General features: G+C 50.3%; 2 protein-coding genes across 3 annotated transcripts; one reads left to right on the top strand and one right to left on the bottom strand.

The window, feature by feature from the left end:
* Positions 1–410: 410 nt before the first annotated feature.
* On the bottom strand, positions 411–7,718 carry BTBD19 (BTB domain containing 19; the record flags this gene model as incomplete). 2 transcript variants are annotated; one of them, XM_080921543.1, is made up of 8 exons in its annotated part: positions 411–2,865; positions 2,976–3,101; positions 3,203–3,334; positions 3,416–3,484; positions 4,267–4,326; positions 6,083–6,136; positions 6,291–6,492; positions 7,633–7,718. In XM_080921543.1, 8 exons carry the CDS (start codon positions 7,716–7,718, stop codon positions 2,731–2,733), a joined length of 864 nt encoding a protein of 287 aa, XP_080777669.1. In that variant the 3' UTR covers positions 411–2,730. The 2 variants fall into 2 exon arrangements, with proteins under 2 accessions (XP_080777669.1, XP_080777670.1); XM_080921544.1 differs by lacking the exons at positions 4,267–4,326; positions 6,083–6,136.
* Positions 7,719–10,062: 2,344 nt separating this feature from the next.
* DYNLT4 (dynein light chain Tctex-type 4) lies at positions 10,063–10,722 on the top strand (the record flags this gene model as incomplete). Its single annotated transcript, XM_080921549.1, has 1 exon — positions 10,063–10,722. The coding sequence occupies one exon, from the start codon at positions 10,063–10,065 to the stop codon at positions 10,720–10,722; it is 660 nt and encodes a 219-aa protein (XP_080777675.1).

Genomic DNA, 10,722 nt, shown 5'->3' on the forward strand with positions numbered 1-10,722 from the left:
ATACAAGCATTTCACATTCCATGAAGAACAGTTTGTGGTCAACACTTTTCTTTCAGATTAGTCTTATTTTTAACTCTGGGGGGGGGGGTGTCCGTGTGACATTCAGATACCCATGGAGACTAGAGCAATCAGAGCCTCCCTTGGAGTTTGAGTTACATAGATGACTGTGAGCTACCTGGCCTAGGTGCTAGGAATGGAGTCTGGTCCCCTCCAGCAGCAGCAAGTGGTGTAACTGAGACACATCTCTCTGCCTGACCAGCACTCTTTTGTGGTTTTGGAAAGACTCTCACTCTATCCCAGGGGTCTGGAATGCAGCCAAAGCTGTCCTTGAACCCAGAGTGATCTGCTCCCCAGTGACCCACCAGACCCAGCTCAAAACCCAATTTTTGGAAGCCTTGCTTTCTATCAGCCACTTTTTAAAAAATTAATTTATTCACTTTATATATATGAGCACACTGCAGCTGTCTTCAGACACACCAGAAGAGGACATCAGATCTCATTACAGATGGTTATGAGCCACCATGTGGTTGCTGGGAATTGAACTCAGGACCTCTAGAAAAACAGTCAGTGTTTTTAACTGCTGAGCCATCTCTCCAGCCCTCTATCAGCCACTTTTATAGAGGCTTAAACGGTAGAGTCTGGGATGTATTTCATACCTGATTTACAATTCTATCACTTGGGAAGCCGAGGCAGGAAGGTCATATGCATTTCTTCATTTTGTTGAGACTAGATCTTGCTGTATAGTCTATGTGGGCTAGCCTCAAACTCCTGGCAAGCCTTCTGCTTCAGTCTTCTCAGTGTTTAATCACAGGCCACAACTAGTTTGTTTTTATTTATACATAGCTCTGAGTGGCCTGGAACCCATGACACAGATCAGGCTGGCCCTGAATTCACAGAAATTCACTGCCTCTGCATTCCTGAATGCTGACAAAGGTGTATAACACCATGCCTAGTTTATTTTTTGAAACCAGTCTCATCAAGTAACTAACCTAGGCTAGCCTCAATGTCCACTTCTTGAGTGCTTACAGTTACAGACCTATGCCATCACGCTATGCTTGCTTCGTGAAATGCACATTCAGACCACAACGTGAAGGATCACCAAGCTCCTAGAAACGATTTAGAAACCCTTTCACCTCAATGCTGTGGCAAAGCCAATGGACACACAGCATTACTACAGATAAGTACATGACTTCTAAAGTTGGTACAAAGTAACCAAAAGCAAAAGAAATACAGGTAAGCAAGCAGTCAACCACTTTCAGTGTTTACTATCCAAAGAAGGGTACCAGGAGTGGTCCCATTAGGTAGCCACCTTTCCATCTTCAGAGAATACAAATAATCATCTTTAACTCATAAGCAATATATATTTATATAAGGCCAGGTTTATAACTTTATTTCCTTTCAAATTGTCCACTAGTCTTCATTTTTAGATCTTTGCTTTACAGCTCCTTTGCAATTATTTACTGGGAGCTGGGTTTTTTGTTTTTTTTTTTTTTTTCAAAAAACAAAGCCAAAAAATTTTTCTGGATAAAGTGGCAAAAGCCACTATATATATTGGGTCTAGCCTACATATATACATACATACATACATACATACATACATACATACATACACACACACACACACACATATATATATATATACACACACATATATATACACCACACACGCTGGTTCTAGCCACTAAAGGTAGGGGTGCTAAGACAGACTTTTTCATTCCAGTAAGTCCAAAGAACTTGTAGCCCTAGAATTCCTGGAACTCACTCTGTAGTAGACCAGGCTGGCCTCAAATTTACAGAGATCGCCATACTCTGACTTCCAACTGCTGAGATTAAAGGCTTATACCATACTTTCCACTTTTTTTTTCTTTCTTTTTTAAATCGAGGAGCGACAGCAGAGGCAGCCAAAGAGATCACTGTGAACTCAAAGCTAGCCTATCCTAAAAGCTCTAGGCCAGCTTGGGTTACAGTGAGATTGTCGATCTTCCACCCCATCCACCAATAAGTCTGGAACTCCCAAACGCAGAATTTAAAATTGCTAAATCTCAAGGGAATTTAGTAGTTTGTCCTAGAAAGCAATATGAACGCTGAAGGGCTCAGAAGGAAAAGCTTGACAATCGTAGCGATGGGACCATCATAGGGATGGATATTGTACTCTGAGCGGGAAAGGAGTGAGGAGCACTGACTGGGGTAATGGTAGAAAAGACCCCAAGATGTGACGAAAGATAGGCTTCAGACTAAACCAACGCCAAAATAGTATTAGAAGGGAGGCAAGGCATGATGAGGTAGGCAAGAATGAGATCCGGGTTCTAGACCTGCAGAAAAGAGAAACACTATTTCCCAGCTTGGGAAAGGTGAGAAGCCCGATTCTAGGCTGAGCCTGGAGCCAGGAAGCTGATTTGTTAAAGATGAGCTAAACAGATATAGCGCCATCCGAGTACAGGAGTGCAGAGAAGTGACCGACTTGCAGGATGCCGCATGAGCTCATGCAACAAAGGCCACCCTTGTTTCCGGCCTCAGGACATCACCCAAGCCCAGTCTACCCTCAACCGTGGGCCCACTGTCTATTCCTACTCCTCCACTGAGGATTTTGGTATTACTCCAGACGATGAACGGTCCTTCCCGTTTCCGGCTGCTGAGCTTGCTGGGAGCGGAAGCCCAACTCCAGCGCAGAGCACCTTGGGAATTGTAGTTTGGGATATGCTCAACACCCTCGAAAGGTCTGGAAGTGGGTCATTTGAACCGAAGGTCCAGAAAGCGGTGGTGATCCCTGGGCAGGGTGCCCCTCCGCCGACGGCACGGTGCGCTCCGAGCCGCATCTCCCCTCCGTAGGGCGTGGCATTTCCATGCCTCCACAATTTGTTCAACCTGTAGGGAAAAGCGGGTCACTACGCAGACCGGAAGTCCCTGGCCTTCGGCTCTTGCTCCTCGTCCCCACGTGACCAAGTGGATCTAAGTTTGGGTACTCTCGTCTGTACCGGAATGAGCGGCTCCCGTCGGTTCTGCTCTTCCAGAGCACTTAGCTCCGCCGGGGCGAGCAAAGCCAGTCTCAGCTCTCGAACCACTGGAGCTGCCACCTCAGCCACGGGTTGTTCCAACACCGCCTGTGGAAGCGAACTTTGAGTCTGTGCCCCGCCGCCTGCTTGCAGAATTACAGCGGCCCGCGACGCCTCAGCGTCCTCGCCCTCCCCCAGGTCCCACTCACGGCGCCCACACGTGCCCAGCTTCGTATTGCCTGAACTAGCTCAGCCTCATCCACGCAGAGCTTGTCACTGCGTAGCACGGGCAGCAGCGCGGTGGCTGACAGCTCCAGGAAGCCGCGGGTGCGGAGCGCCTCCTATGGACCAGTGTATCGGTCAGAGGAGAGAAAGATAGCATGGGGGCGACAAGTTACAAGTATAAGGATGGGGAGCTGTACCTGGCTGTGAGCCTCTAGGAAGGCTATGCACCGCTCCTGCAGTGGTCCCAGGCCAAAGGTTACAGCAACCTGAGAACAGAGAATAGTTAGGCTAGAGACTGAAGAGACCTGATAACCCAGATCTGCACACAAGGTACTGCCACAACCTTGAGTTAAACAGGTTATCAGCACCTACCATGAAATTAGACCTAGGCAGAGTGCGGCGACCCATGCACAACACACAGGTGTGTGGTAAAGGAGACCATGTTCAGGCCTTTCAAACTCCGTCTTTGAGCCCAAACTTGGCTTCTAAACTCCAATCCCACCTTTCTCTTATTCCTGTTTAACCGTTTCCCACTCTTTTTGTGATTTTTGTTTGTTTTTCAAGATGGGCCCTATGTAGCCCTGGGTATAAAACTCACTCTGTAGTCCGGGCTGGCCTTGAACTCAGAGATACACCTGCCTCTGCCTCCAGAGTGCTGGGATTAAAGACCGGCACCATTATCTTCCAGCCTGATTTCCCATTCTTAATAGATCACTATGTGGCCTGGCTGGCCTCGAACTCTGACCCAGCTGCTTCTGTTTTCTAAGTACTGGAATTAAAGTGTGTCACCATTCCTACCTCTCACAGCCCTTTGACTGTTCCTCCTATATATGACCTTATTGATTACACACACACACACACACACACACATAATGTACTCTATCCCACAGACCTGGTCCGAGATTCTCTCATAATCATCCTTAAGCATACATACCCTCGTATTGTTCCTTAGCAGATGTAGCCTTTGAAGGCGTCTGACACAGGAGGCCATTCGAGGATCACATTCTAAATATCAGATTCATCCCCAGGGCTGCTCATCAATACTCACCTGCAGAGCCTCACAAACCAACTCCACATCCAGCACCTTCACCACAAACTCCAGGCATAGCTGGGGACAGAAATGAAAGTGACCTGTGTGGCCATGTCCTTGTTTCAAGACCCCAAGTCCTAGCTCAGAAGCAGTGAAGCTCGGAGCAATGACTCATTCAGACTCCCAGCAGTCCCACTGCCATCTTGAATCCCCAGATTTGAGAAACATGGAATTGGTGGGGTGGAGGGCTGGAGAGATGGCTCAGTGGTTAAGAGCACTGACTGCTCTCTCAGAGGTCCTGAGTTCAAATCCCAGCAACCACATGGTGGCTCACAACCATCTGTAATGAGATCTGATGCCTTCTGGTGTGTCTGAAGATAGCTACAGTGTACTTATATATAATAAATAAATAAATCTAAAAAAAAGAAACATGGAATTGTTCAGACCTACAATTTAGTAAGCCCAGAGGGACTGGAGGCCACCAAAGCACCTTCTGGTACACTTGTCTCTCATAAGATCCATCCCAAAAACTCCAGTTTCTTCCCTCATCTTCTCTACTTGTCCCCTTCCTTTACCCAATGACACTTCTATTTTTAACAGAAACTTAAATTCTCTCTCTCTCTTCCCAAACAGCACTGGGCAGTGCCAGCTGTCCTCTTGGGGACTGCCATTTCTGTCTCAGTCACACCCTCTTGGCTTCTATACTGATCTAACTGGCACCTCCCTTTTCCTCTTCTCTCAGTCCCTTTCCCTTAGCTCCCTTGCCCAAAATTTCCAATGATTCTCCACTTAGCCTTGCATCAAAAGAAGCCCAGAGGAGGAACAGTTGAAACAGGGTCTTGCTGTGTAGCTCTGGCTGACCTAGAATTTACACTGTAGACAAGGTTGGCCATGAACTTAGAATTATCCTCCTCTCTATTCTGCCTATTGGGTACTGAAAATACAGGCACATACACCACCACACCTGGCCAGTGCTGGGAGTTAAACCATACTGAGAGTTTATGCCATACTAAGCAAGTACTCTACAGCTGACCTACACTCCCAGCCTAAAGCCCGAATTCTTGAAGCACCTGTGTGAACCAACATCCTGGTACCCTTTCCAGCTCACCCCACACCCATGTTCCCAATCCACCACATAGCTAGGAAGTTCCTTGAGTGTCCTGTGACTATAAAGCCATCTTCCCACTCCTGAACAAAACCCCATTTGTTCTTCCAGCTCTGACACAAGTTTCCTTCTCCAAGAATCTCTCTCCACAAACCAGCTGCTTGCCTATCACCGTTAAACCCTACTTTTAAAAAAATAATTTATTTTATGTATGTGAGTACACTGTAGCTATCTTCAGACACACCAGATGAGGACATCAGATCTCATTACAGATGGTTGTGACCACCATGTGATTGCTGGGAATTGAACTCAGAACCTCTGGAAGGACAGCTAGTGCTCTTAACCACTGAGCCATCTCTCCAGCCCTAAACCCTACTTTTAAATCTAGGTTTTTGAGGCTAGGTCTCACTCTAGTTCAGGCTGGCCTTAAAACTTGCCATCCTCCCCAGCCTTCAGAATGCTGGGAGTACGAGCCTGAAGCAGGAAGGCCCATACACGTTAACCATTTTCACATCTCCTTCCAACAATCATAAGCCAAAGACAATTTACCTCTGTACTGAAGAACCAGCCATAAATACTTCCTGTGCTCATTCAGGACATAATGATCATGTACGGGTCCTGTGTACACAGAGAGCTGTCATACTCTCTGTGTGACAAGGTCAGACTGCAATGAAGGAGACTATGAACTGAAAGGTAAGGGAGACAAGATGGCTAGCCTGAGACACCCACCTCTCGAAGTTCCTCCAGCCCATATTCCACAGCTGCTGTCAGCACCTCCAGTACCTGCATGGGGTGGGGTTGGGGCAGGGGGAGTGGTTGAGGGAGCAGAAGAGAGTCCCCCCACCCCCTGCCCCTCAACCCACAGCATAATGGGCAGACTCCTGCCTCTGGCATCCTCAGCTTCTCTCCCACCCAGACCTCTTCTTGGTGGGCTCACAGAGTATCGGTGCAGCTTGACACTGTTGGTATACAGGAACTCCAGCACGGCTAAGAAGGCTTCGGCCGGCACAGTGCTTAGCACCACAGGACTAGGTACCCCAGGGCCCAAAAGTCTCTGGAAGAAGTTACATCTACAGGCCAACAAGCACCGGTGGGCAAATACCTCTTGCCGATCTTGACCAACCACAAAGCAAATATCACTGTGGAAGAGAGGGCCGAGAGCCAAGGGAGGGGATCTCAGACCTAGATCACACACTGTTGGCTTTATCTCTGTCACACCAGGACTTCTCTTTATGTGAGGTCCAAGCGTACATGTGGGAGACAGAAGCCTGAACTGTAGTTTCAGCTGCACTCTGTGACTTTATCTCTTAGACTCTGAGATTTCTCAGCCATGATGGCAGGTCTCAGGGGAGTTGACTATGATTGGTTGAAGGCGGGGGGGGAGGGATACCAGAGTTCATGCAAACAAGATTGATGTCTCCCCAGTCTGAGTCTTGGGGGGGAAAGGACGCTCCTCTTGGGACTCCTCCACCAGATGCCAGGTCAGCATTTTTACCCTTCTTCCTGTAGGAGGGTGTGAGGATGTGGGGTACAGAGCACAGACTGCAAACAGACATGCTAGTGATGCACCATCATGAGGTAAGACCACATTTTCCATCCTCATAATCACTTCCGGCCCCAGCCTCTGGGCCTCTCCAGAAAGCAGGGGGTGAGAAAGCTTCAGCTCCCAGAGCCTCCTGCCTAAGGTCCCACTCTTCAGGCCAGACCGTGGCACCCTGCCCTCACAAAAGAGAGAATTATGACAGTCCTGACCCTTGGGAACAGTGCAGCCTCTAAGAGAGTGGGGATGGGAAACAGTTCTTGTTTCCTATGAGCAGCCCTGCCCCCAGTGAACTCTATTCCTGGTTTCAGACAGCACTAGCCTCTTGGGCAAGCAGTAGGCGGCCAGAAACCTTCAACTACTTCCTGTCTGGGTCTCCAGCTCCATCCTTTGAGCTTTGTTCCTCTTGTGAGTCCCGAAAGACATCTGTACCTTTGTCTCTTGCAGGAAAGATGTCCCAGCACTCAGTCGAATGCCCAATGGGAGTGAATCAAGTCATACCCCACCTTTGAGGACCGAGGGGGTGGAGGATGATCCCTTCCTGCCTGTCTGCCACTGCCCCCTCCTCTCAGGGTAGTGTGGCCACAGGCCAGTAAAATTTCCTCTATAGCTGACTTCCTCACAGACTGAGTTCACCGGAGGGCAACTGTTCTTTCCCAGCCTCTTCACCCTTGGCCTCCTCAAATTCAGTCTCAAGAGAGCCAGCTAGGGAAAACCCACCAGGGGGCCACTGCCTCACCTGTACCGGGGATTGTTGATGAGGCTTCGAAGTGCTGTGGAAAAGGGTGCAGCCTGCCCACGCACCACCAGTCCTGGGTTCTCCATATGTGGAGTGGGCAGCAGTTCAAAGGGTGGAACAGCCTAGAAGGCCCAGCCAGGCCAACAAAGACCCGAGAGACTTGAGAGGGAGGACAGGAGCTGGAGGCCTGTTTGCTGAGGAGCTAAAATGTAGAAGAAAAGAGGCCCAGGTCCCTAAAGAAGGGCTGAGGTTCAGGAAAGGGATGCAGATGCAGATGAGACCCAGAGAAGAAGCTGGGGCTGAAATAGGCCTAAGATCCCTGGGAGAAGCTGGTGGTGAATGAGGCCCAGGTTGGGAGTCTGCCCAGGCAGAGGCTGGGTGGGAAGCCTGTGGGTTTCCATAGAAACTGGAGCTGAGCCTGAGGAGGCCACGCCCATCTCCCTGTAAGCCCAGGAAAAAAAAATTTAGCTGTCGAAGGGCCCTAAGATGAGTCTGAGGGTCCTAGTGCTGGCTGGCTCCTTGCCTTTTCCACACCTGAGACATCACCTCATCAGGGAAAATTCTCACCCCTCAGTGTGGTTTTCATGGGTCAGATTTAGCTTGCCTTGGAGGGGCAGCCCCATGTCTCCCAGAGTAAAAGAGGTAAGGGGTCAGTTCTAACAGGAGCAGCACAGCCTCTGGCATCCCTGAAAAGCAATCACTCTAAGGAGAGAGGTGCTAACTACAGGTCCCAGGACACGTGAGTAGGTCAGCAAAGGTTAAGAGATCCGACTTAGAATTACTGAGTCATGGTCATGCCAGGCCTGGGTCTTTCCCGCTGAGCCAATAGGCCTCCCCTCAGCACTTAGTTCTGAACTAAGGAAGTCATCCAAGCCCCACCCTAGCTCTGCCCTGAAGCGGAAATGTTTGTCCTTGTTGAGGCAGCCGGGGAGAATGTTAAACCATGACGTACTCTTTCCTGTGAGCCCAGATACTGGATTCCTGAGAAGCCGCCCCCACAGTCTCAAGGTTTCAGCATATCCCAGGCCCCTGTGACTTGTTCACAGATGGCCAGGCCAGAGCCAGCGGCCCCCTGGTGGTTTCCCCTCTCCTGGACCTGTGAATCTGAGGAAGCTAAGGGTGAAGAGGCAGGGAAAGATTAGTATGAGATAGTGGCTCAGAAACAAGGCCCTTTCTGAGCAGTGTACTTCTCCATACCTGCCCCCTTTAGTCTGGAACCCTGTGGACCCTCTCTCCTTGCTAACTCGGGGCACCCTCCCCTCTGCAGCTGCCCGTAGCGGTAACACTTAAGTATTCCAGAGTTCGGCAGGAGGAAGTTCTGGGAGGGAGAGGCCTGCTTGCCACTGCAGCCCCATGGTAACTGCACAACACAAGCCTTCCCCGCCTACAGGCCTGTCAGGCCAGCTCAGTGAGGATTGTGGGGCCAGCAGAGCTTGGAGGCCAAAGGCTACAGGTGAGTCAGAGGCCTAAGGGAGTTTCAGGAGAAGAGGGCATCCATCCCACAAGTGATTCCGATGGAGTTAGAGACCTAAGCAAGAGGATGGAAGTTGCTTCACATGTTGCCTGCCTCCAGAAAAGTCCCACCATACTCAGAGCAAGGAAGGTGATTAAGCTCTATACTTCCGAGGCTGCAGAGAGCTGTGGGAGTGGTGGAGTTGGGTCTGTCCCTTCTGGCTACTGAAGAAACCCAGAAACCGGCTTCACGGCCCATTCTGCTGATTAAGTCAAGTGTGAGGGGAAAGGGGAAGTGAATGTAGTGCTCACCGGGTCAGCCTCTGCTGTGACCAAGGGAAAGAAACTGAGCAGAGGCTCTAGGGCCACGGACTAAGCAGCCCCTTCCCTTGCTTACATCTCACAGCCGGTAACCGGCTCTAAGCACCTAGTAGCCCACGCAGCCCCAATCTGACCTACTTGTTCCAATCATACAGGTAAGAAAGAGATATGGAGTGGCTACACATGGCATATATGCCTGTAGTCTACTAAGGGGAGGCACTGAACGTAGTCACGCACGCCTATAATCACTCGGGAGTTGGAGGCAGGGGGATGGAGTTCAAGGCCAACCTTAGCTACATAAGAGTTGACTGGGGGACGGGGGCAGGGAGTGGTGCTAACCTTTGATCCCAGCACTCAGGAGGCAGAAAACAGGTAGATCTTGATGAGTTTAAGGCTAGCCTGGTCTACAAAGCCAGTTCCAGGATCACCAAGACTACAAAGGAAACCTTGTTTTTTTTTTGGGGGGGGGAAGGGAAGCAAGCAAGAAAGGAGAGAGTTGGAGGCCATATTCGACCCTGTCTAAAACACACAGAGGGATGTGTGAGCACACACCCCAAACCAGAAATCTCTACTTCACCGAGCAAGAGGCTAGAGTTAGGGTGATCTCTGCCAGTGAGGGGCCACTCCTGTAAGTATGGATCTTCCACAGGCAGATCCATGGCTTGCAGGACCCTGCCATCCAGACGCCAGGAAGAGGAGACTACCAAAGACCTGGCTCTGAAATTACCATCAGGGAAACCTGGAGGTCACCTGCCCAGCATCAATGAGACCCGATCTATTGGCCCAGGCCCAGCCTCCCGTCGAGGATCCCTGCCCGGCCTACAGCTATCCTTTTCACGCCGAAACTCACTGGCGGGACCCTTAGTGGGCCCTGGAGGTCGAAGACCGTCGCTGGGCCCAATGCCCCCTCTAGGTTCGAGAGTTAGTTTTTCTGGGCTGCCCCTGATGCCTGCCCGTAGAATGGCACCCTCATACCGCACAGAACCGGCGCCCGGAGAACACTGGGAAGCTGCAAGTGCCCATCGTGCCCTGGAGGCAGCACTGACAGCCCTGCTGAGTGATGTGAGCTACTCGGGTACTGAGGCAGGGAAACTGGTGCAGGCGCTGTGTGACCAGATACACATTCGTGTGAGAGAGCTCAACCTACCCCGTTACAAACTGGTGTGCAACGTGGTGCTGGGGCCACGTGAGGGACAGGGTGTACAGGTGGTCAGCCGAGCACTCTGGGATGCAGTGCATGATGGGCTGGCCTCTGCCACCTTCACCAACACTTCTCTGTTTGCAGTGGCTACCGTCCACGCGGTCTACTGGGAATGA

This window comes from Micromys minutus, assembly GCF_963924665.1.
Source record: "Micromys minutus genome assembly, chromosome: 9".
In the NCBI taxonomy this organism is placed as follows: domain Eukaryota; kingdom Metazoa; phylum Chordata; class Mammalia; order Rodentia; family Muridae; genus Micromys; species Micromys minutus.